Source organism: Aureobasidium subglaciale, assembly GCF_000721755.1.
Source record: "Aureobasidium subglaciale EXF-2481 unplaced genomic scaffold scaffold_14, whole genome shotgun sequence".
NCBI lineage: Eukaryota > Fungi > Ascomycota > Dothideomycetes > Dothideales > Saccotheciaceae > Aureobasidium > Aureobasidium subglaciale.
Genome location: NW_013566981.1, coordinates 91,863 through 116,223, shown reverse-complemented (window position 1 = coordinate 116,223; position 24,361 = coordinate 91,863). Strand labels below are relative to the sequence as shown.

Below are 24,361 nucleotides of genomic sequence, written 5' to 3'. Positions count from 1 at the left end.
TACGATAATAATGCCTATGCTCATGGCCCGGCACAGATCACCTGTTCGCATTGCATAGCCCCCCTGCCTAGACCGTCTCTACATTGCTGCACATAGCCTTGACGATGCGATAGTCGAATATCTCAACTCTGTGCAGACCCAACCTTTCCACTTCTGCATAGCAAGCTCGGTACTGTCGTGTCTCCCGAGGATCTACCAGCACCATTTTCCGCAGTCCGTTGTACGCCTGACTTTCGCATATTGTGTCTGAGCCTGCATCATGCCCGTGGCTGTTCCGATCCCAATGAGCCAAGTCTTGGATCACCAATGCTCCATGCTCGAGTACGCGCTGTCGTACTTCATCCTTTTGTGCAGTATCCAATCCTGCTATGAAAACAACTGCTCGGCTGAAAATGCATCGATCTATCCAAGCTGGTGGTGTAGCTTGTTCAAATCTGCAGCTTCCTTCAATCCAATTCGGTCGATGTGCCTCAGCACTACTCACGGTTGATGCAACTGATTTCTGAGCGACTTCCCGAATGATGTCTCCAAGCGGCGTTCGTGGTGATGTTGATACAATCTCATGGCCATCAGTCTGTTTGACCTGGTGTTTCAATGTGGATAACGTTCGGATTCGAAGCTTCTTGGGCCTATGGTCTTCATCTTCGTCTTCGCTAGGCTTACGCTTGCCCAGCGGAGGCGACGATGCCGTTGTTCCGAGTCTTGCCAGAGGTGAGGACTCTGGCGGAGTAGGTAATGGTCCGCTTTGTATGTTGGCAATGGCTTGCATCGCTTTCAGAGGCAATCCGTGCTCCAGTACAGCCAGCGGTTTGAGTCTTGATGTAGAGCTGGTGCTTGGAGTGTACGTGAAGTCACTACGGGCCGACCGAGGAGTCGTATCGGCGTTGCTGGATCGTGGTGTCGTATTGAGACTGTGTCTCGCAAACCTCCGCTTGTGGCTCACCTCCAATTTGGATATCCAATTAATATTTTCTTGCGTCTCCGAGTGCTGAGGCGTACCCAAGGCTTCGGCAGCCGCAGACTGCAACCCGTCGAAGGTGATGCAGTCTCTCCATGTCCGATCTTGATGCAGCTTCCTGACTCGAGGATGTCGTAACATGAAAAAGCCTCCAGGTAGTTTGCTGTACGAGCTGCCCAATACTTCGAATACCAGTGGATCTCGGAAGTATGATTCGACTCGAACGTTGTTGTCAGACTTGATGGTGAACGCGGAAGTATCCTCATTGTATGGTTCTGCAAGCAAGCTACCCTCGATGTTGACCCGGTTCAAGACTTCTGTCGACATGCAGTGATCGAATGCAATTGTCACCACGATCTTGAAGACTGGTTTGATACCATCTTGATGGATTGCGCCTCTGTTCATCAAGCACCCTAGATGGAAGTGTGTAAACTTCAGTCGTAGACCCGATCGCTTCTTTGCTTCCTGAGCACTGTATGATGCGCCCACTACAGCAAAGTCAGCTTCGTCTCCAAGCCCGGTGATGTAGTCCTTCTTGAGCTTGATTCCAGCTACTGAATCGTGAGTGAAGTATGGAACACCGCATGGCTTGAGCACTAGACCCTCATGACGACATGCTATCGATGCAGCAAAGTGGTTCATGAGCTTGTGCTCGGCCTTGGCCTGAGAGAAATCCACCACACATGACTCAGCTGGTGCAGCTCTGCCGTGTATCTTCTTGTAGATGCTGCTTAGTCGAGCTTTGCGTTCTTCGACGGATTGTGACAGGATGGCTTCATCGTCAAGCAAAAGAAGATCGAACAATATGATCATCAGGTGCTCGTTTGGCTGACGCGGCGTGTCGTTCTCTGCTCCAAGAAATGTGCCAGCACGAGAAACATGTTTCCGGATCTTGTCGAAACCAACAATGCAGTTCTCCATGTCAGAGAAGACCACCATTTCTCCTACCAGTATACACGCACGCTTGAATTTGCACTTGTCGCTGCCGATACGCAAGCACTTCTGGATAGTCTGATGCAGTCCTGCTCTATCTTCTGTAGAATCTCTGCCACTCTTCGAATATATCTTGAGCCATTCTTCGCTTTTAGTGAGATCAATATGAATCTGCGCACAACGACAGTCAGCTACTTCCATCGCAAATCGGCGACAGGATAATCTCGAACCTGGCAATACTCTCCGTCGTATTTCCTTTCCAACAACCACCTTTTCCCTGCAGTCATTTGCAGGCAGTGTTCTATCGACCTCGCTTTAGTGTATTCTGGGCGACTCACCTTGACACCAGGAACAGGTCTGAGTGACGATATGGCAGTTTGCCTCAGAATATGTATGGACTGGTGATCTGGCCGGCTTGGATAAGCAGCAAAAGTCGTCTTCAACGCCAAACATGCATTCTCAAAGCTGTCTTGCATACCTAGCAAGTCGGGAAGCAAGAAATGAACCGAAGCCAAGATCAATCGCTTGTTTAGTGAGACTGAAGCGAAGTCCTTCAAGATAAGTCGTACGAACCATTTGGCTTCGACAGGATGTAGACGCAAGAGCACATCGGCCAAAGAGGAGTCATTGGCCGCAGAAGAATGGAAGGACTGACGGACAGATGGTGCAGAGAATCTGTTAGCTGCAGCAAGAGCGTGAAGAGCGTCATCGCACTCTTGTAGAGTGACAGCAGGCAGAGGAGGCGGACCCCTGACCTGCAGGAGGCGCTGCAAACAGTCTCCGAGGTCACCGTTGTTCGGAGTCCTGAAGGAAGCCAGTTCGTGTCTGGCAGAGGCACCTAAACCAAGACATCGACCAAGTAGTTTCAAGAGGGAGGCAGGCTGTAGGCCATAAATGCGATCCTTCCTCCTGCAGGGGAGAAAGGTTGATAGTAATGCAGATGTGCCGTGTTCATCCAGAGAGTCGATATCCTTACGATGAGAGGCAAACCAGGTGGCATGTTGGCGATAGAGTCTCGACTTTTGTTCTGCCGGGGCTATGGGAGGATCGCGGATGACTATCTCTTCGCAGCGCTCCAAGTAGTCACTGAGATGAGCAAACTTGAAGGACATTTGCTACGGCATGACGGGGAATGGCGGCGCGTAGTGCACTCGGATAACTTGACGTGGCAAGTGGCGAGTATGCAAGCAATAACAAGCAATATCTAAAGACGAACAATGAAAATGTGTATAGTCAGGTGGATATGCAAAGTGGTAAAGGTCCTTTGTCCAGGACGACGCGCCTGAAACTCGAAAATGGCGCGTGATTGGTTGACAATCAATGAGCATTGGACGGCATCATGTTGAGAACACGCATGGCGAAACATGTGATTGCGGGGTTAGCATGTGGCCCCGTTGTGGTTGTTTACCTCCGTCACGGATGGGCCCCCTAACCTTGTCCCGAACAGACGTCCAACATGAGCTCAGACGGAAAGAAGCACAAGAACAAGTTGATCCAACGCGGGATCAAGCAGAGTAGTCCTCTGGGCACCGGCCTGTTTATAGGCCTCCGCAGTCTCGACCCCGTACTCCAATATGGCCTCCTTGCGAAGGGCATTGCAGCCAATGCCATTCGCACACTCGGAGGAACGACTCTGGCCCAAGGCCCACCCGTCGTCACGAACACCTTTATCGACCGACTTGCTCTATCACCTTACCGACTGATCCTTCTTGGAATGGCTGCCGGCAGTGCCGTCAAGCAGAGCTACTGGCTCGTCGGCATCTGTCAAGAGGAATTCCCTCCCATCTCAGCTGTCGAGGTGTCGGTCTTCAACACCGTCTTCAACTCTGTCAACTCGCTGCTCTTCACCTGCTCGCTCACCTCTGCCTCCGTCAACGGCGAACACTTCCCTCAGACCCCTCTGCTAGTCGGCTCTGCTCTGTACCTTGTCGGCATCTTCACAGAGACCTTCTCAGAGTGGCAGAGGCTGCAATTCAAGAAGAACTCGGCGAATAAGGGCAAGGTCTATACTGGTGGCTTGTTCCGCTACGCTAGACACATCAATTATGCTGGCTATACTCTTTGGCGTGCTGGGTACGCCTTGGCTGCTGGTGGCTGGACCTGGGGTGCCATTGTTGGTGCCTTCTTCTCATACAACTTCATTCACGATGGCATTCCAGAGCTCAACAGATATTGTCAGGAGAGGGTGAGTGGCTCCCATCTCAGCGGCCGTCCTCTATTAACTGTGGTTTCCAGTACGGTGAGCAGTGGCAGAGCTACAGAAAGCAGACTCCTTACAAGCTCTTCCCATACGTGTACTGAGCACATGGAAGTCATGACTTCAAGCGGACCTGATGTTGCCCCTGGTGGGAGATTGGGAAGAAATTATTATAATGCTTCTAGAGGTATCTTTTGTAGCATAGCTTGCCGTGCTGTCGACCAGTGTCTACTTGCTTCTCTTGTAAATCTTGCGGAGGAACTCTTCAAACACCTCCTTCTTGAGGCCTTCGCTCTCATCAACCTGCTCAATGTGTTTTCTAATGTCACCAACCTTCTCTTCCTCGTATGCGTGGTAGACCTGGTCGAGATGCAGCTCGTTGTAGAGAGCCTTGACCTTGGCCTCGTCGTCCTTGTTCTTTCTTCCGTAGTGTTGCTCGAGAAGATTGCGTTGCTCCTTGGTGGCAAGTTTGAGGGCCTGGTTGACCAACCAACTGCACTTGTTGTCCTGAATGTCGGTGCCAATCTTACCGAGAGTCTCCGGGTCGGCAAAGTTGTCAAGGTAGTCGTCTTGAACCTGGAAATATTCGCCCATCGGGATCAGGATATCGTGTGCCTGCTTGAGGTTCTTCTCAGTGGCCAGGCCGCAGAAGTGCAGGGCCAGGGCGACGGGGAGGTAGAAGGAATAGTATGCGGTCTTGTAGATGACAATGAAGGTGTACTTTTCCAGACTGAAGTTGTCGAGGTCGACGTTGTCCTCGGGGGCTGTGAGAAGGTCGCAGGCCTGACCCAACTCGGTCTGGAAAGTGACTTCGTGGAACAGCTCCATCAGGTCGACGTAGTTCTTCTCCTGGCGGAAGTACTTCTTGAGGAGGATGTAAATGGCGCTCTCGAGCATGAAGGCGTCGTTGATGGCAATCATGCCGACGTTGGGCATCAGGTACCAGCAGGGAGATCCACGGCGGGTCTTTGACGAGTCCATAATGTCGTCCGAGACGAGGAAGAAGGCCTGGAGGAGCTCGATCATCCAGCCAAGGGTGGCAGACTTGAAGTATTCATCCTCGGTGAGGTCACGCTTGAGAAGCAGAGACGAAGTGTCGATGACAGACATGCCGCGGTTACACTTCCCGCCGACAGTGTTGTGCTGGAGAGACTCTTCAAACCATGTGAGGGCCTGGGTGGGGAGCTTGTATTGCTTGCAGTGGTCGCTCAGGTCCTGGATGAGCTGGGGGAAGACCGACTCGAACTGCTTGAGAGTGGTAGGCATGACGGCGGTAGTTGTGAGACGGCGCAAATAATGTATAGGGGTCGTGGCTGGGAATCGCAATGAGGTGACGGTTTGCCTGTTCAGGACGCGGCGAGGACCTGAAGAGCGCAGTATTGACAAGGAGCGAGCAAGAGGTGAAATGGCGACAATACTAAAGAGTGTGTTGAGAAGGAACAAAAGTCGTCTGATTTGTTGGCTTGGTTGGCTTGCAGTAAATTGACCTTTGTCGACAAGCCGCTCTCCCCTTGCGCCGCAGAACCCTGAGCCCCACCAGTCTTCGACATCTTGTCGCGCGACTCAGTCCAAATTAACAATCCAACTACGCCTAGTCATCGCTGGCCATGTCCAGTCTGTCAGTCAGTCACTGGAGATAGAATTACTGCGTTCGCATTTGGCATATCCCCATGCTGCCGTATGATTGGTGAAACATAAACATTGACAAAAACAATTGCGGGCAAGCACAACCACCACACCGACACCACCGTCATGGCTACTTTATCTGCCGAGCAGACATTACAATTGCGAACTCAATTACATCAGGCCGTAGTTGCATGTAACGATCGTTGCTTATATCGTTCGGCAAAATGGTGGGTGCTTACACTCTCATCTATATCATGCCTCTCCTAACAAAACGATAAGGGCTGCAGAACTTCTCAATGCATTTGCGGAATCCGAACAGGATCTCGACAATGCCTCGGACACAGAGCCAAGTTCTCCGACCAGCGAGGGTGATCCATGGACCAATTTTCAGTTTTCACAAGAGTCACACGAGGCTCGATTGGAGCGAAGGGAATATCCAAAGTTCCTCATGGCCAAGTCCTTCTTCGACTGTCGTGAATTCGACCGTTGCGCTGCTACTTTATTACCCAGTCTTGTTCCGCAGAAACCCATCATTAGAGATGCAACCAATATGGCCGCGAAGAGCAAGCCAAAACGATCGGAACCATTACCAGGCTTACCACAGCTTAGCCAACGTTCCCTCTTCCTTGCTCTGTACGCAAAATACATGGCTGGTGAAAAGCGCAAGGAGGAAGACAGTGAGATGATCCTTGGACCTACGGATGGTGCCGTTACCTTGAACAAGGAACTTACGAGGATATCAAATATCCTCGACGAATACCTGAGCGCACGAGGAGGCCTCCAGAGCACACACGAATCACAGGGCTTTCTAGAATACCTCTATGGCATCGTCTTATTGAAAGGCAAGAATGATGCCCTGGCGAAAGCATGGCTTCTCAAGAGCGTAAATCATTGTCCCTGGAATTGGGGTGCATGGCAAGAGTTGGCAGACCTGTTGAACTCGGCTGAAGAGGTCAGTATATATGCTCTCATGTTCATGCCTCGATTGACTAACCATTGAGTTTAGCTCAACGAAATCACAGAACACTTGCCGCAGAACATCATGACTTTCATGTTCCACATCTACTGCAGTCAGGAGCTGTTTCAATCCACCGAGAAGGTGCACAATGAGATCAACCAGATCAGCAACATTTTCCCCAATTCTGCCTTCCTGCAAACTCAGCGTGCATTGCTGCACTATCATTCCAAAGGTAGGGTATACCTGAACCCTCACCTCTGTTACAATCCCACTGACTATCTGTGCAGAATTTGAGGAGGCCGACGGCTTGTTCGCCGATCTACTCTCACGACATCCTTACCGCCTGGATTCCATGGACTCATACTCAAACATCCTCTACGTGATGCCATCGCGACCAAAACTAGCCTACCTCGCGTCCGTCGCCTCCACGATCGACAAATTCCGCCCCGAAACCTGCTGCATTATCGGAAACTACTATTCCCAATGCTCCGAGCACGAAAAAGCGGTCATGTACTTCCGCCGCGCCCTAACCCTCGACCGCCAATTCCTCTCCGCCTGGACACTGATGGGCCACGAGTACATTGAGCTCAAGAACACACAAGCGGCAATTGAAAGCTACAGAAGAGCTGTGGATGCTAATAGAAAGGATTATCGCGCTTGGTATGGATTGGGTCAGGGCTATGAGCTTTTGGACATGCACTCATATGCGCTGTTTTACTTTCAGAGGGCTGTGGCGTTACAGCCTTGGGATCCGAAGATGTGGATGGCGGTGGCGAATTCGTTTGCTAATTGTGGGAGGTTGCAGAATGCGATTCGGTCGTATAAGCGTGCGTTGGTTGCTGGCAGCTATCTGGACAATGGTGGAGCCGTCAGTTTCACATCTTCGGCGGACCCGTTGGCTGGTTCTGTGGGAGGCGCTCTGGACCCGGAGATTTTGTATCAGATTGCTCTGCTTTATGAGCGGGATAACAGCATGGATGAGGCTTCTGCGTACATGGAACTTACGCTTGCACAGGAGGAAGGGCCGGATGAGGATGACTTGCCACCAGGAGCACCTCTCTCCAGTGCCGGAGGAGGCATTGGCATTACACAGACGACAAGCAAGGCAAGACTGTGGTTGGCAAAGTGGAGTTTCGTAAAGCAAGACTGGCAGCGTGCGTCAGAGTTGGCGAATGAGCTATGTCAAGATGGAGTCGAAGTGGAGGAAGCCAAAGCTCTAGTCAGAGATGTGAGAGCCAGATTAGAAGCCGATGGTCATATAGGTGGATGAGGAAAGCAGACAGCTTTCCAACAAGGCACTCATAACATAGAACATCAAGACAAAACTGATTGTCAAGGCAAATCGAAAGTCAATCCAAAACTGATTGAAGAGACAACTCAAGGACAGAAGATATATTCATGAAAAAGACAAAAACTTTAGTAAGAAAGAAATCACTATGCCAAGTGGTATGGGGCATATCTACAGAAGAGCGAGAACGAAGCTGCTGAGGACACTGAGTCCAACAACGGTCCAGCCAGTGACTTGGACCTGCTTGTTAGTGATACCCTTGCCCATATCCCACATCAAGTGTCGCAGGCCGTTGAAGCTGTGGTAGGTGAAAGGGAAGCTGGCAACGAGCTTGGCGAGAATGGCGAGAGCGGCGGGCCATGCGGCAAAGGAAGCAGCAAGAGCGGCGCTCTCGACGTGCCAGCCAAAGGCGGGGGCGACCAAGTAGGAGAGACCGAAGAGGTAGAACCCACCGGAGAGGGCGACACCGGTGACACGGTTGAGAGCAGAGCCGTACCAGGTGATCTGAGGCTTGTAAATGCCCAAGTGAGGCGAGACGGGGCGGTTCAAGCGCTGCTTGGCCAGGATCTGTTGCGAGGCCTCGTTGGCGGAAACGGTCTGGAATGCGGCGTGTCTACGAGTAAGAGAGACGTAAGATTGGTGAAGACTACAGTGGCGTGTGTAGAGGCGGTGCCTACCTTTGCTGCACCAGGCCGGCGATGGACAGGACTTGGGGAGCGCGGGATGAGAGGAGCGCAGGCTGGCGGACCGCCACTGCTGTCGCGTTAGTCAATGACACCGAGGGAGCAAGTCGGGTATACATACAGCGGCGCGCTGATTGGAGACCGAGTCTTTGAGCAAGCATTGTGATTACCGCGTCTACGTCGATGTCGTCGAGGGCAGATGCAAGTGCTGTAGCAACATCCAAATCCCCAGCTTCTTTGGATGGAAGTCGCAACCCTCTGCTCCGACTACCGCGGCAGTCGTAACCCTGCAGCCAATCACAGCTTCCAAAATTACTTGTCGCCGGCACTACAAAAACTTCTCTTTCCGACTTCTTCCCTTCCCTTTCTTCTTCTAACATGGGACCTGGCACCCACCGCTTGGACTATTTCAGTATGATATACCGGTGTTTTATATGTTCGACATTCTGTCGGACGCCATTCCAGGTCTTTAGACCAAACTGCCCGTCGTTAATCGCCCATTACGCCCGTGACCTATGGTTCGGTGGGTTTCATATTCAGGGCCACATCTCTCGTTTCTATTGCTCATGTATTGCTGTGCATTGAAGCGTCCATGCGTGTCTGCGCTGTTGAGCCTCTCTACGCATGTCCACGTTACTACGCTCCCTATTGCATTGTGTGCACCACGTTGTCGTGGAAGCATGTCAGGCTGCCAGCGGACAACGTCAGATACTTCAACGTGTTGACCTCATGCGCTAACTCCATGCGTTGTCCACACGCTCTCGAACGACACATAGACCACACTTGCTTGGGCTGCGCAGTGGCTCTTCGGTTCATACGGCTCGCTCAAAAAACAGTGCCCCAAGGAGTCTCTATGGAGTCCAAATCCATGTCGCCGCAGATTGAGTCGCGAGTGAGATGCCGGACCTGGAGTGTTGACAGGCTGTGTCCTGTACCGATGGACGGAAATCTGTATCATATGCAACAGGTTCGGAGCAACGAACAGACGGAGTGCCGACACACAGAGCAGAGAATTGCTCTTCCTGTACTCTTCGTTCTTCACTATAAGCTTCACCTTTTGCGATGAAGTTTAGACCATGTTCTGTGCAAATCCTGATTTTTTCTCATGATCGGAACACATCGGTTTAGGCAAGATCAAAGCTGGACCAGAAATCCACATGCTGCTTGCACACGAGTGCATACAGTGCTTTCTATAGAGGCAGCTCGGCCATAACTCTGTTTACACGCAATAGCGAGAAGGCCCATCTTTACCTTCGTTCACGATCATTGGCAATCTGCCAACAGCTCTTGCCCAAGACAACCTATGCCGAAAGTTATTTCAAAGCCAAATTGCAGTACCCGGCGGAGCCCCATTCTGATGGACGGCATTTTCACTGCCACCTCGTATACACCGTCGCTGTTGCTTGCCGAAACCCTCGTCGGCTGCTCGCACCCGTCGGCGCGCCTGCCAGTATCTCGGCTTTGCTCGCTCAAACTTCCGCACTCCTTGCTAATGCCGTCACCCCTGAGTCTGGTACTTAAGCTATTGCCATCAGGCGTGTTGGAGTCAATCGAGGTACGGCAATGCTGCGTAGTGCCGACCACGTCACCTCATTGGATCCGTCGCAAGGTTGAGATGTGGATAGCATCCATCATGGGTCTGGCTCAGGTTTATCCTCACAACAACGCTTCCCTCGTCAGCCGTGTCAAACCCTCTCTCGCTAGATGTATGCAAGTTCACTGCAGCGCCACTGTCTCGGTTGGGCCGAGTCGTTGCATCCTTCAAGATCTACTCTCGCAGAATGATCCTCCTCTGGGCCATCGCGTCGATGGCATGTCATGATGTGATCAAATCAAGTATGAGGCTCTGGCGTGTGCTGGCTAGCTAACCTTTCTGATCTCTTTCCAACCTCAGCGGTTGGAGCAACCGTCTCCTCCAGAGCTACATCATGCCACTCCGCGGTGGTTGAAACGATAACCTGTTCACGGGCGAGTTCGGGGACATATCTCTTGGGCATGATCGAGCCACCATCCGCCACATGATTAGCTACACGGCTTGAGACCCGCTCAATTGATCACAGTTTTACATGTGGTTGCTTGAAAGTGATCCGGCATGTGTTGTCCTTGACATTGGTTTAATCTCATCTATGATAACCCCCTGGGCTTCTCATCGACAGTTTTCCATGCCGACAAAGTAGCATAAAGTCTAACAAGGATTGACTTTAGACTGTCCCCCATCACGCTCTAAGGGAGTCGCCAACGGTACTTCCTTGAGCCAAAACTAGGTCGTGACGGTTACGCGGTACTTGTGTACATCCTAGCAGAACCCTTCTACCGTTCGCCAGTCACACGAGGAAGACTCGAGTCTGTTTTTTATCCCAACCTGGCAACTCAAATAGTCTTCAGGGCGCCGCAAGTTAGATGGCAATGACCTCACCTTAAGTGGCTCAAGATTCGAAGGAGTAGGTGCACCCTGGACTCTGCTGTCATCTAAAGTTTGGCACGTTTTCAAAGTCCCCTTCTGCTTGACAGCTGTGTACTACAGCTGGCAATGGTGTGGATCAACGAAGTTCAAACACCGCGACGCTGGCAATGATCCTGACTCCAAGTCGCCCCGTGAAGGGAATCGACGGCTGACGTAGCGAAACGATGGTGAAGCTGCAAGACTGCTAGTCATGACTGAGGAAAGAGCTGGCGAGGGACTAACTACTTTGGAATGTACCAGCGTTGGGGGAGAATTCTGGTAGAGTAGCCAGGTCGCCGGAACGCGCATACATTCACCCGGAGTAGCAAGATCACAGCCCGGAGCCCGGCTCCGTTCTACTGTCGTCTCGTTGATTGTAGACCTAGCTCGAGGCACGCTCTTGTCAAGGTTTGCGACTCACCATGCGTTGCGTGGATGCCGCTGCGTATTATTTTGACATTCCCCGACGGCCATTAACCGTAGAGCCGACGGCCGCCGGTTTGTCAAGTGCTACTCGATACAAACGGCGTCTGTCTTGGTACGGATCCGGTCACTGGCTCGCATGTACATCTAACCGCACTAGCTAACTTAAACAAATTTGCTACGCACGTACAGATTTCTCTTCTGCATAAAAGTGCATGTTGTGAAGGCAACGGGGCTGCTTGGCAGATCGTATTGTCGATCAGTCGCCCATGTCAGGGGAGAATCCCATAGTACATGAGTAAATGCTGTCAAGGGTTTTTGGATGACGCCGGCAGGGTGCAGATTCAGGAAGGAGCCAGCTCCGTTGGTCATGCAGAAGAAGCTACCTCCGCCTCCCTTGCTAGTCATTGTAGCCAGTATAGTGATCATGGCCTGGCCGTCGGCAGTACATGAAGCGGTGGATCATCGTCTCCAGATAGCTACCACGGGCAGCTTGCATCCTGCATCAGGAGAGCATCAAGGGTTGTGGGCAAAGAGCATCACGTTTGAAAGCTTGGGCCGCCTCCGTGTTACGGAGAATCCTAGAAAGGATGTACCTGAACGATCGTGATGTAGTCATGTAGAAGTCAAGCTCGTTTGCGCAATTTCTCAGTCGGTAACAGGGCAATCGATAGGCTGTCCACGTAGGGCATGTCTGCACATGCTTTTTTTCTCGCTTGAGTGATATGCATGTGCGGAAAGGATCGACGCATCCCGTTGAGAGGCCATAGTCCAAGGTCTAGAACGTCCCTCATCACGGCACCGCATCCGCAGTGACAAGCATCCTCTAAACACTAGGATGGCGGTCTGCAGAGGGGAACTCAGCATGCAAGCCATCCCGATCCGTTACTCTATCATTATGTCTCTGTTGAGCCAAGTAGTCAATCGAGAACAGCTTGGAGGGAAAGGCGCGAAGTAGTCTCAACATATGAACGCGTTTCCCTGACTCAGACGCTGGCCGACGGCGTGAATGTGAAGCTGACTCGTTTGACGACTTCTCTCAAACGCCATGCACTGATGCGAATGAAAAGTGCTGCACCATGAGTCCGCCGAGGTTGTGGCCTTGAGTAAATTTGCTGCGTCTCTCTCTTTGGTGGGCGTCGTCGCTTTGAATTGCCTGCTCAGATCTTGTGTTCGCAAAACGGAAGCGATCGAGATCATTAGCTTCAGACCCGCGTGAGCCTCGAGGCGTTTGCTCGATCGGTCTCGGGAGCGTCACCAACTGCCTGATCAGTCTCACTCGAGTCCGTCGCTGTGAGCCGGCTGAGAACCGCTCGCTGTACCTGCCCTAAAATCTTGCCGGCGTCGTCAACTCTCGATCAACCCTAGTGATGCGGTGCTGGTAGACGGCCGCATCGTCTGTTCTTGCGATTATTTTTGGGCGCTGCGGATCTGCTGCAGAGTCTTAGCATATTCCAATGACCTGAGGAATCTGATAGGATTTGCTTGCAAGCCACAGCGTAGCCTGAGCCCGCATTTGATTTCATTTCGCCATCTAGTGGATCGCACGGTACGGTCTTAGTTTTTTGATCCTGCATCTTGAAGGATCTAAATCCTCTCCACACCATCCAGAGATCAGCACCACTCCCGCCTAGCGAACTTGTCCCTAGCGGTTGTTTGCTCCCGCAAACTTTAATTTCCCAGGTGGCGCATGTCTTCTTAACGTCAGCTCCGGCTATTCGTGACCGGCTTGTAGCGCACGGTATTATTCCATTGTCACCGTTGCTTCCTATTATCGTCCCTAGCTCCAATCTCGTCCCAGTGGGCCGCGCTTCGAGCTTCGCACGTATCGCTCCTTCCGTTATTACATACATACAACCCAGGACCCTGCCGTCATCTTGATTCCCATGACCTTCTGTCCCGCTTCAAAACAATGCCATCAATTCAGGATCGCCCTACGGCTTTCACGCCATCTAGGCAGTTGCAATCGTGGACGCATGACGACAAGAACAGCCCTTACTCACTGCCAGACCACCGTCGGCCATCCATGGTGCAACCAGAAGTTTTGAGGCCGATGGAGCCTGCCAGTATGGGAACCGCACCGAGGCCACTTTTGGGCTCTCGTATAACTGATCCAAGTCAGCCACGTCAACAGCTTCCCGGCCTCCAGGAGCTGTTGAGTCCTGCTCTAAGGACAGGTCCACCATCATATTCACCTCATTGGCCTTCTGTCAACAACGCACAACCTGCCAACTGGTCTCATGGCTCTGGCTCTGTTGCCAGTGCACAACTTCCACCAGCTAATGGGCATTCACAAATGGGATCACTTCCATTCAACCCGACTCCCCCGCCCTTTCACCGCCTTTCTCTAGATGTCTCTCCTGCTGATCGATTTGCTCAAACCACATCCAGCGGTCCCATTAGTGCTAGACCATCTTTACCTGGGCCTCTTCCAAGTCAACAACCGCCACCTATGCTTCGTAAACTCTCGGACTACCAGGGCCCACACGTTCTGGATCAAGTATCCCAGTCTGCGCATATTGTGGATAACGCGGGGCCGCCTCAGCCACACGTTGCTTCTCCTTACCACGGAGTCACCGAGGGCGACATAGCTAGACGCTTGAATGCAACGCAAGGGATGCGGGATGCGCCTCCGGCGAGTAATTACAGTTTACAGTGTGTCGGCCAAAGGCACATACCCGGAGAGGGAATGTGCTACGTCTTCAAGGACGGAAGTACATGTCCGACGATTATTGATGGAGAGCCGGTGAATCCGCTTTGGGGAACCACGAAGGCGGGTAAGGCTCGTAAAAGACTTGCCCAAGCATGCCTGTAAGCTGAAGAAATCGATCATCAATGAGTTCGTGACTGACAGAAACAGAAATTGTCGTGAAAAGAAAATCAAGTGTGAGCCAGGTGAAAAGAGTTGCCTCCAGTGCGAAAAGGCCAAGCGCGAATGCCACAGGTTTGCATCTCCTAGGTCAGTCGCGGACTGTCTACTAAGAAACGAAAGCAGGCCGAGCGCTCCCCAACAACCGGTAGAGCTTGCGAACCACACAACTTTGACCATTCCGAATGTTCCCCTTGGACGAGCTGATTGGTCCAGTCAGTCGTCCGGCAGCATTGTCATGGCTGATGTGCCGAACCAAAAGCGCAGGCGTTCTGCACAAGCGGCGCAACAAGACGTACTGAATGGCCCACCTGCCTGGAGTCGTGAGAGATCTCCCCAAAGTGTCAAGAGACGCAAGTCCGACGTCTCTGCATCTTCTCAAGATGGACCTTTCCAACAAGACAGACAACGCAAAGACAGCAAAAGGGTAGACCTCGAGGACATAATCACTCAAACACCCCGGCCCGAAAAACTGGACCCTTCATCATGGAATGAAGACCCGTACCTCAATGACCCCGAGGCGACCATGCGATTTCTGGAATTGTTCTTTGCGCAATCTGCCCGAGAGGTCAGCATAATGTTCCCCCGTGATGCCTTCACTCGGTGGGTACGACAGTGTCGCGACAAATGCCAACGGGAATGTATGGTACTATATTCAGTCCTCGCTCTTGGATCAATCTTCGCCGAGAACGAGTTCTCTTCCTTCGCTAAACTTTGTGCAGAGCGAGCTGGTCAGGCTGTTTCAAGAATTGACGGCAAGTTCAGTCTGGCGGTCGTCCAGGCTCGGCTGCTTGTAGCTGGATACAATCATCTCGTCGGCCAAGACAGCGCTGGTTGGGACTTGAGTGGCTCTGCTCTGAGGGTCTTGAGCGCAATGCGACTGAACAGCGAAGAGGGGTGCGGAGAAGATCTAGATGAATACAAGCGACGATACTTCAATTTCTCTCGTGAACAAGTCAAGGAATGCAGAAGACGGACTTTCTGGACCGCCTTCCTCGTCGATGTAAGTATTTTTGAGCTTCGGAGTGGGACTTCACTGACCTCGACCAGCGGTACCATGGTTTCTGTGGAGGTCTTCTCTGCGCCATACAGCTCGAAGATATTCAAGTCCGACTGCCCTGCAACGATCAGATCTACGAGGATGGATTCGCATCCGACGCTCCACTCTTCGATTGCTTCCAACCAGGTATGGGTATACAATCTCTGGACCCCAAATTGAGCGTTCCAAGTCCGGCGGCATATACAGTGGTAATTGCCTCTCTCTGGACCGATGTCACAAAACTTATCTTCCGCCGGCCCCGCCAGGGTGCAGGTTCAGGATCGTATGTCAAGAGTCATGAATCATTACTGGGCGACATCCAAGCCAAGCTTTTTGACTGGAGAACGACGCTACCGGTTCATCTGCGATACAGCCGTCAGAATCTTGTCGAAGCAATCCAACACGGCTTTGCAGGTAGTCTTATTGCAATGCATGCACTGTATCACATCTCGCAACTGAAGGCAGCACGTAACGCGCATCATGAGCTACTTTCGCCCCACACCACGGCACAGCAAATTCGATTTGCTCACTCTCATGCCATTCAACTGCTGGAAATGGTTGTTGATGTACGAAGCACGAAACCACATGGATCGGGTAAAGGCCAGGACCCGATCAACTTGCTTTCTCCTTTCTTTGCCTATGGAATCACTGCAGCCATCGATACGCTTAGCGCCGGAGGTTTGAAAGAAGATTTCGGACGCACCATGATGCTTATCAACGACAGCACAGCCACGTTGCATGATCTTGCGCAGTTCTGTGCTAGTGCCAAAGTGCAAGCCAAGCAGGCAAGCAGAAGGATGGCTTTGATTGAAATCCGAGCGGCAGAAAGCTTTGGGACGGCAGCGGTGGTAGCGGCACCCCGAGTGACAAACGGAAGAGACAACAACGACTGCTGGAGAATCAACGAACCAATGGAGAAGGTATTCACTCTGCAGCAAGATGTGTGCTATGGCACATCCCCTGCGATCTACTTCACGGCAATAAGAGGAGGCCGTTGAGTGATAATGTACCAATCATTGAAATTCGAAACGAATAACGCCTGAACGATCATGAAGACAGCACTTTTTACAGCGAGGAGTTTGGAAAATTTGGTTGGCACGTTCCCGGCACAATGGGTGTCTCGGGCATGTTTTGGCACGCAAGACGCATGTGTCACTGTCAGGGGCCACAGACAATCCTACGGATCTAACGACAGTTTTGAGCAGCTGACAAGCGGCTTCGTGGCCGAACTCGGTCTTTTCTTTAGAGCGATATAATTTCTGTTTCTGCTTCTGCCCCAGCAGGTAAAAAGCGGTCGGTTTTTGGAACTCTATTGTATGTTTTTTCTGCTATGTACCCAAGGAGATTCGGGAGCCGAAATCTAAATAACATGTACCGAGGTCGCGTTGCATGAACTTCGAGTTGAACCTCCACTTGTACACACCACGGCCGGGAGATGAAAATACCAGTATTACATGGTATTCGTGTACCTCCCACATCACAAAGCTGCCTACATGCACGACGGAGCTGACTCCTCGCTGTTACGTGTGTGGCAGTCCGAAAACTGGGTGAGACACGGTACCATCACTCCCTGGCAGTGATTACCTGGTAATCAAACGACCATGGGCAAGGAGCGACTTCCTCGAGGATGGGGAAAGGCTCAACTCGGACATGCAAGCTGCTGACCAACTTGCCGCGTGGAGGTCGCCCCAGTGTCCAGACACGATCGATCTCAGTCAATACAACTCAGCCCTCAGACAGAAGAAACAGATACGTTGCCAATTTCTAGTGAACAAACAGGGCTGTCGACATTGCACATGCCCGGAGATGCCTGGGCAAGTTGGCAAAAGTAGCCAACGCAGCGTTGACATTGACGACTGACCACTAGCTGCAGCATTGCCACCAAGGATCACTTTCGAAAGCGTGCAACGCATACAACTCGTGTGTCGACCTGCATGCAACAAGGGAGCAACACCAGCCTGCCAATACCACCCCACCTGCATGTCTTGGAATGATCGGAGGTTATCTGTCTCGTATAAAAGACAACGCCTCTTTTGACTAATACTGAACCCCTCCTATAAGCCGGCAACACACCGATCTGTGGATCGAGTCAACAGTTGCGGAGATGGTCGCTCACATGTTATATCCCCTAGCCGCAACCGCCCGGCACACTCTTACGCGGCTGAGGATGCCGCGCATGAGCACATAATCCAACATCTGTATGGTAGAGGGCTCGGCGGGCGAAACGTTGGATCCTGTTCGGCAGTAGACGAGGCGACCCAGGAAAGAGGAGAAAACGAGGTCAGTCCCGCACTTCCTGATGATGAGCATGACTTCGCAGATATGCCCGTTTTGAGTTTGCCACGAAAAGTGCGCTTGACCAGAGGACGGGCCGCTCCTGCCTACCGGATCGTGTGCGTCTAAGCTAATCACTAGCATGAACCTTATAGGAAGCTTGCTGTATAGGGTAGTGACCGAGCTTGGCCCTTGGCCGATGCGATCCCTCTCCGGATCACTATCGAATTTCTATGATAAAACGTGACGCACGACGAGACTTCAAATCCCGATGTGGGATTCCATGCTCATGCGATATCAGTGATGAGGAACTTCCCGCCTAACGAACAGGATATTCGACATGGCATACACATGAGGAACAAGCAACGCGGGGGACATGAGAACCCGTTGCGGTACACAAACTTACACATGGAGTCCACTCCGCGGCACTGATTTGCCAGCTATCCAGACGCCGAGTGCAGCCGGAAGGTAGGGCTGCTTGCACGACTATTGGTTATACCCTTGCATGACACAAGTTTGACCGCATCTCTCGTACCATTTCGCAGAAATGCCTCTTCAAATGTTGAGAAGTACACCAGATGGATGAGCTACTCCGTATAACAACACGGGAGCCTCTCGCTCCGGCAACTGTCTTCCGGGAATTAGATGATACATCAAAAGCCATCGGCGCAACCGCGCCTGCCTGTTGAGCTAAAAAGTCACGCGCAAGCTACTCTCTTGCCTTTGACGACCGCAAACCCACATCGCCACTCGGCATTAGCGATGTTGGAAGGAGGCAATTGCGCCCCCCAATGTCTACAATAGCCCTGAAAAAGACACATCGGAAAGGAGACAGGGTCCGAGTACTCCCCTACCGCTTTGTGCTCCCGACACTTCGGACCAAACACAGAGCCCCAGAAGGCTATGCCGACGTACCCAGAGCATTTTCTGCCCTGGTTTTGTTTCTGAGATATTGCAAGTATGCAGAAGAGAAAACGGACTCGAACACTAATAGAGACAGACAGCAAACGCGAAGCAAAGCATCCAACGCAATATATATTCACAATCTATCACTCCGCAAGTGCCCTGATTGGTTGGGCCTGACTGTCGGGTCTATGTATAAGGACGCGGTGTCAAAAACACACGCATTGCACTAGACGGAGTAATTTAGCGACAATGTCTGTATGATTGCGAAACTACTGCACAAGGGCAATATATTGAGGCCTCTCGATCTTCCTCTGTCGCAATTGAGTAAAATTCGCCGAGGCATCATTTTTGGAAGAAGCCCTCGAAACCCATAATTTCTCATCCGAATATGGAAGGTATGCCGTCTGATTTTCTAAGTGAGAGGAAATGTGACGGGATTGTCATGGTTTGGCTGGGATATTTACCATGACACTTGGAACAACATACTGATTAGTCAACAGCCCTTCTCATAAATCGATCGAGTGTGGCTGAGCGATGGACCCGGAATAAGTGCTCAACAAGAAGGAGCAGGCTACCGGTATGTGGGATAGCACCAGAGACAAGAGGGATTCGCGTCTCAAGCGAAATGGTGAAGCAATAGCGCATGTGCGATGAGCAACACATTGATTTTGATGTTGTTTCGCTAATTTCAAGCGCCCCAGACGACGACACTGCCATCTCCACCAGCACTAGCCCATTCCTTCCTCAACTGGTTCCACACGACCGTGTTGACAACATCTCTTTTGGAGGACATGGATACGAAGCTCTTGGAGCCATCCGTCAGGGCTGGAGCAGAGTGCTTGAGCTTGTGAGCCAAACTACCCGTCAACAGATCCCAGACATAAATGTGACCGTCCTCCGAGCCTGAGATGGCAAGACTATCTCCAGCTGCCAGTGTAGACCGTAACCTGTAATTCGTGTTCTTGAAACCAGGATCCCTGAAAGCTTGAAGCAGCTTGCCATCTCTTTTATCCATGAGTCGTAATGTCGAGTCCAAAGTGCTGGCAAGGTAGGAGTCGTTGTTGACGGTGGGTGTAACAGAAGTGACTGGATGGCCGAGTACATCTTGATCAACAACACCCATCCTAACATCATAACACCTCACCCTGCCATCCACACTACCGGTCAGAATCTCGGCGCCAGAAACCGAGATACTGGAGACAGCATCTTTTGCTTCTGATAGACTCATGATCGGTTTCTCGCCTCGTTGCTTGCAATCCCATATCTTGACCGTCGAATCAAAACTGCCAGTCACGACGAGAGAATCTCCCTCGCCAGCAAAAGCACAAGCATTGATTCTTCCAGCATGCCCACTCCACCGTCGTAGAGTTTGATGCGTAGTGACATCCCAGAGGAAAACCGTCTTGTCGCCGCCAACACTGATGAAGCGATCGTTGTCTTGCGCGACGCTTATATCGTGTACCTCATATCCATGAGCGCTGTATTTCTGGACTTCGAGACCGGTGGCTGGGTTAAAGAGGCGGACATGACGGTCGGTACTACCGGTCAAGAGCTGCAAGAGTGGTCAGGCGTGTTCGCGGTATGTCGGTGGCTGCGTCAGGAACGTACGTATTGGCCTGTTCCGGCGCTGTAACAGAGGGCGAGCACTTGGCCTGTGAATGCGCATTAGCTCGAGGTATCGGGATAATTCAGGGGGATCGATACCATTATGCCCTGTGAGTCTTGAAATTGGTCGTGTAGGAAATTGCGCGCTCATCACATTGCTGTTGATGTTGTCGAAGAGAAGATGGGTGCCATCATCGCGCCGGGCTTTGTCTCCACGATTTCGTCTCTGTATGCATGCTGGTGTCCTAACCCTGTCTTGATGGCAGACATGTTCCATCTCAACAATTTTATACTGCACTCTCCTCTGAAGTGCTTGGGACTATTACAGAGGTGTGTGATATATTTATGACTACATCATGGTCAAGACGTGACATACGTTGACCGTTATCTGTTGCGATGAGCTCCCATGAACCAGCTGGTTGCGCGGACTTACGTGGATGGCGCAGTCTGGCACACACGCAAGACGATCAAGTCAAATAGTGTGTTCAGCAAGCAAATTAGGTATCGTGTACCAAAACAGAAACTTCTCATGCCAATCAGGCGAACCCAAGAAACCCCTTAGCGACTGTCTCCTCTACGACTGCTCCCAGGATCACATCACCACAGCTTCCAGCCACTAACGCGCGGCTTCGCAGACGCCCGACCGCTCTCGGTCACCCCTTCCTTAGTCGCGCGACCTTTGCTTGCTGAAAGGTACGCCTCTTCTAGCATCCTTGTCCTCGAGCTTCTGCTTCGACTGCTTCTCCGTGCACCTCCAGCAGCACTCGAGCTCGAATTGCTTTCGATGTAAGGTCTCTGGTACTCAAGTCTGTGTGGCTCAATGGTTGGCGGCTTTCGTGCTGTCGCAGCTGAAGATACAGAACTCAATGGATGCGGCGAAATTGCGCCCGGTCTTGCGAAACGCGTAGGTTCCTCTGTCAGTATGCTTGATGTATGGCGGCTTAACAGGGTATTTTCTGATTCTTCGTAGATAGTAGTGAGGGTTGGAGCAGGTGGTGGAAGCCGATCATCATCCGAAGGGTGAGGCAGGTAAGGGAGTAGGTCTTCCTCGTTGTTGACAGATGATGCTGATCTCGCCGACGAACGCTCAGAATGTCTTTCATCTCCAGCCCGTGAACCTTGCTCGCCATATTTGTGTTCAGTGGCTCGGTCAGACTGATGACGAGAAGACCTGGATCTGCTTGTTCGGCTTCGATGTGATCTGGTGTGCTGTGATGACTTTGAGCGGTGCGACGATATTGGACTTTCCTCCCATCCGGAAGCCTCTTGTTCTGGCGAGTGGAAAGAAGCATTTTCAGATTGCATGTCATCTATCCAACCAGAATCTGCTGCTGCGTCTGACATAGGAGACTCGTCCCATACTTGATCATCGACGTTGGCACCTTCTTCCTGAGTGTTGAGTCCTGCTAATGATGGGAAAGGTGGTTGGTCCCTTCCAGACAGCATTTGGCGAGTCTCTTCAGACGGTATTAATAGTTGCGGGATAGTTTCTACGTTTAAGTGGGGAAGAGGTACGCCGCCCGTGTGTCTAGAGCTGCTCGATGATGAAGAAACTGTCTCCACCTTTGAGTGTTGTCGAGAATCCCTTGTTGAGTTTGAGTACAATGAGTCCTTCGGTACTCTCCAATTGTGATAACTATCATGTCTTGATTCGGTGTGCTTGCTGGTTGTGATAGTTGCAGGTCGATAATCGTGGTCTTCTTCTTCTTTGTTGTCATATCTTGCGAGAGTCGCTTGTGTATGTTTCGAGTGTTGAGATGTTTTCCTCGAGCTCTTTGAAGGAGTGCCGGGATATACCGATGGTTGAGCCGATGATACACTGAATGGAGGCACGCTGATTGGTTTGTTGGATGATGATTTGCTGATTGATATGGGGGATAGGGTTTGCGACGAGACGTGTCCAAAGACACTGGCTGAGTCGTCCCAATCCGAGACTGGAGACAGGGGACGAGGTGAGACGATACAATGAGATGATAGGGCTGAAATGAATGCTGTCATTGAGCTTTCTAAGGAATCATCTGGGACTGTGTTGAAATCTTTCTGCAAATCAACATTGGATGAGTCCTTTGCAGACGCCTTGGAATAGTGAGAGGCAGAGGGAGATGGAGCCTTACTGCGATAGCCGCTATCAGACATACCTGAATCGTGAATGGAGCTGACAGGTTTCCCTGGAGGTAGCCGGCGTGGTCTTGACGAGTCTGTGGTAGGGGCAGGGGACGCTTCAGGGAGAGCTCCGGTCATCTTGATTGAGCTTCTTACTGTCGAAGGAGGTACTGTAGTCAAGTCCTTGACAAAGTCGGTGAAAGTGGTGGATCCTGCTGCGCGTTCCCTTGTTAGCGCTCGCCCTTGTGTCCTCAGTCATTTGTCGAATTCTGCATACATTTTCTGTTCATTTCCCGGCCGCGAATTTGGCGTGAAGATGAAGAAGAATTGGCAGACCAATATTTGACGCTTGCCGAATCGGACTCGTCTCCAACAACGGTTGTTTCTTGTGAGGCAAAATGTAAGGGCCTCTTGATCTCCTGTATAGCTTCTTCACCATTTTTTCCACGGATGCGGATGTTGAAGGTGCGAGAGCGAGCAGCCGTCGTCGAAGATTGTTTACTGCCATCCTCTGATTGAACCGAGGAAGCCGCGTCGGGCTGAGGGCGAGAAGGCCTTCGCAACACAAATGGGTTGCTCACGACAACGCTCTCACCGTCCTTACTGCGGATGCGCAAATTAGGCGAAGGGCGACGCTTTCCGCCAGGAAGAGCCGGCTCAGGTGATGATATCTGACGCGATCTATGACGCTTCTGATCGGTCTTGACTGGCTTGGGAACGTGGTTAACATAAGGCGCATGCTCAACTGCTCCATGCTCGGTGAAGCACCGGTCATCAACAGCGCTGCGCGCATCTCCTGGCTCGACGTAGTGTTGATAGTCAATTGGAGGTGGTGCCGTGTAGCGACCAGAGACCCAGGCATTTGGTGCATTGGTAAGTGTCTCGAAACTGTCATCAATCGCAGAGCCTTGAACGCTGCCAGCCATGCTGATCAATGTTACGAAATGTCCGGGGGAAGGCAAAGAAATGTTGACGAAGCAGAGACCAGAGCGTGTGGTAGAGCGGAAGATGGTGTGAAGGGGAATTTGGCAGATTGCTCGAGCGCCAGAAGTAAAAGGCGCGCAATAGGAAAAGTGAAGACTGAAGTGCGATAATTCGGCAGCGAAACAAATGCAGAATTTGGATAATCGTTAGGCTGTCAGAATGCGTAGGTTGTTTGTGATGATGCACGGAAGTTTGGTCACAGCTTGGCCTTCTCTCTCACTTTCTCGTTCTCCCAGCTCTTCTTCATACGCACGCCATTGAGATAGGTCAACGTTCCCGAAGCAACAGCCAGTGGTGGACAGAGTAGAAGCAACCATGACCACCAAGACGGCGAGCCTGCCCTGACCACTTCCATGACTCTATCAATCTCACGTTTCAATTGTTCTTGGTCGCCGTCGTTCCAGACAACAACTCCGCTCTTCTCCCCTCTGCTCAAACACCTCGCGGCCTTGTCTCTGACGTCCCATTGACTTGCGACTCTGTTGCGAGCATCCTCTTCGGTCAAGTGTGCATCTCGGGCTAGTAGTCTCTGCATCTGTATCTCAGCATCCTTGACAGCAACCACCATGATGGTTCCGCAGAGCGGCTCCCAACCACTTTCGTAGAGCAAGGGTATGTCCAAGACACAAGCCCAGTGACCCTTCAAGTATGCCGAGAGCATCTGCTTGTATATCTCGCGACGGACAGCCGGGTGAACGATACTGTTCAGGACCTTCCTATCCGACTCTTTCCCCTCACCGAACACCCGACGACCCAACGCTGGCCGGTTGAGCGGTCTGCCTTTGCCGCTTGGCCCATTTTTACCACCTGAAGAGGCATCGGCTGGAACCAGCAGGTCAGGCGTCGATGGTCCGAAATGAGAGACGATTTGGCTATAACCGGCTGTTCCTGGTTCGACGACCTGACGTGCTATCAAATCCGCGTCGACGATCGGAAGCGAGTATGGATGCGCTGACAAGATTCTGGAAACTGTTGACTTGCCCGTGGCAATACTGCCTGTGAGACCGAGGAGGAGCATACTGATAACTGTATAGGACTTTGAGCTTGAGATGAGGACTAGCAGTGAAGGTAT

General features: G+C 51.6%; 10 protein-coding genes across 10 annotated transcripts; 4 read left to right on the top strand and 6 right to left on the bottom strand.

Annotated features, from left to right (window-relative positions):
* Positions 1-67: 67 nt before the first annotated feature.
* Positions 68-3,003, bottom strand: AUEXF2481DRAFT_30568 (uncharacterized protein; the record flags this gene model as incomplete). Its single annotated transcript, XM_013487055.1, has 2 exons — positions 68-2,062; positions 2,230-3,003. The coding sequence occupies 2 exons, from the start codon at positions 3,001-3,003 to the stop codon at positions 68-70; spliced, it is 2,769 nt and encodes a 922-aa protein (XP_013342509.1).
* A 344-nt stretch (positions 3,004-3,347) lies between these two features.
* On the top strand, positions 3,348-4,192 carry AUEXF2481DRAFT_30567 (uncharacterized protein; the record flags this gene model as incomplete). The annotated part of the gene is made up of 2 exons (XM_013487054.1): positions 3,348-4,076; positions 4,127-4,192. The coding sequence occupies 2 exons, from the start codon at positions 3,348-3,350 to the stop codon at positions 4,190-4,192; spliced, it is 795 nt and encodes a 264-aa protein (XP_013342508.1).
* Positions 4,193-4,316: 124 nt separating this feature from the next.
* AUEXF2481DRAFT_6077 (uncharacterized protein) lies at positions 4,317-5,354 on the bottom strand (the record flags this gene model as incomplete). The annotated part of the gene is made up of 1 exon (XM_013487004.1): positions 4,317-5,354. The coding sequence occupies one exon, from the start codon at positions 5,352-5,354 to the stop codon at positions 4,317-4,319; it is 1,038 nt and encodes a 345-aa protein (XP_013342458.1).
* Positions 5,355-5,804: 450 nt separating this feature from the next.
* Positions 5,805-7,942, top strand: AUEXF2481DRAFT_73743 (uncharacterized protein; the record flags this gene model as incomplete). The annotated part of the gene is made up of 4 exons (XM_013487192.1): positions 5,805-5,941; positions 5,994-6,666; positions 6,721-6,904; positions 6,960-7,942. The coding sequence occupies exons 1-4, from the start codon at positions 5,841-5,843 to the stop codon at positions 7,940-7,942; spliced, it is 1,941 nt and encodes a 646-aa protein (XP_013342646.1). The 5' UTR covers positions 5,805-5,840.
* Positions 7,943-8,131: 189 nt separating this feature from the next.
* On the bottom strand, positions 8,132-8,804 carry AUEXF2481DRAFT_6075 (uncharacterized protein; the record flags this gene model as incomplete). The annotated part of the gene is made up of 3 exons (XM_013487003.1): positions 8,132-8,573; positions 8,638-8,713; positions 8,765-8,804. 3 exons carry the CDS (start codon positions 8,802-8,804, stop codon positions 8,132-8,134), a joined length of 558 nt encoding a protein of 185 aa, XP_013342457.1.
* A 325-nt stretch (positions 8,805-9,129) lies between these two features.
* Positions 9,130-9,827, top strand: AUEXF2481DRAFT_288532 (uncharacterized protein). The gene has a single exon (XM_013487226.1). It carries the CDS (start codon positions 9,236-9,238, stop codon positions 9,707-9,709), a length of 474 nt encoding a protein of 157 aa, XP_013342680.1. The 5' UTR covers positions 9,130-9,235; the 3' UTR covers positions 9,710-9,827.
* Positions 9,828-13,421: 3,594 nt separating this feature from the next.
* AUEXF2481DRAFT_30563 (uncharacterized protein) lies at positions 13,422-16,415 on the top strand (the record flags this gene model as incomplete). The annotated part of the gene is made up of 3 exons (XM_013487053.1): positions 13,422-14,320; positions 14,370-15,381; positions 15,429-16,415. 3 exons carry the CDS (start codon positions 13,422-13,424, stop codon positions 16,413-16,415), a joined length of 2,898 nt encoding a protein of 965 aa, XP_013342507.1.
* A 2,641-nt stretch (positions 16,416-19,056) lies between these two features.
* On the bottom strand, positions 19,057-20,639 carry AUEXF2481DRAFT_288229 (uncharacterized protein). Its single transcript, XM_013487225.1, has 3 exons — positions 20,302-20,639; positions 20,206-20,249; positions 19,057-20,149 (listed from the first exon to the last, which is right to left on the bottom strand). The coding sequence occupies exons 1-3, from the start codon at positions 20,477-20,479 to the stop codon at positions 19,286-19,288; spliced, it is 1,086 nt and encodes a 361-aa protein (XP_013342679.1). The 5' UTR covers positions 20,480-20,639; the 3' UTR covers positions 19,057-19,285.
* Positions 20,640-22,716, bottom strand: AUEXF2481DRAFT_288319 (uncharacterized protein). Its single transcript, XM_013487224.1, has one exon. The coding sequence runs from the start codon at positions 22,441-22,443 to the stop codon at positions 20,800-20,802; it is 1,644 nt and encodes a 547-aa protein (XP_013342678.1). The 5' UTR covers positions 22,444-22,716; the 3' UTR covers positions 20,640-20,799.
* Positions 22,717-23,485: 769 nt separating this feature from the next.
* AUEXF2481DRAFT_30561 (uncharacterized protein) lies at positions 23,486-24,307 on the bottom strand (the record flags this gene model as incomplete). The annotated part of the gene is made up of 1 exon (XM_013487052.1): positions 23,486-24,307. One exon carries the CDS (start codon positions 24,305-24,307, stop codon positions 23,486-23,488), a length of 822 nt encoding a protein of 273 aa, XP_013342506.1.
* Positions 24,308-24,361: the final 54 nt, after the last annotated feature.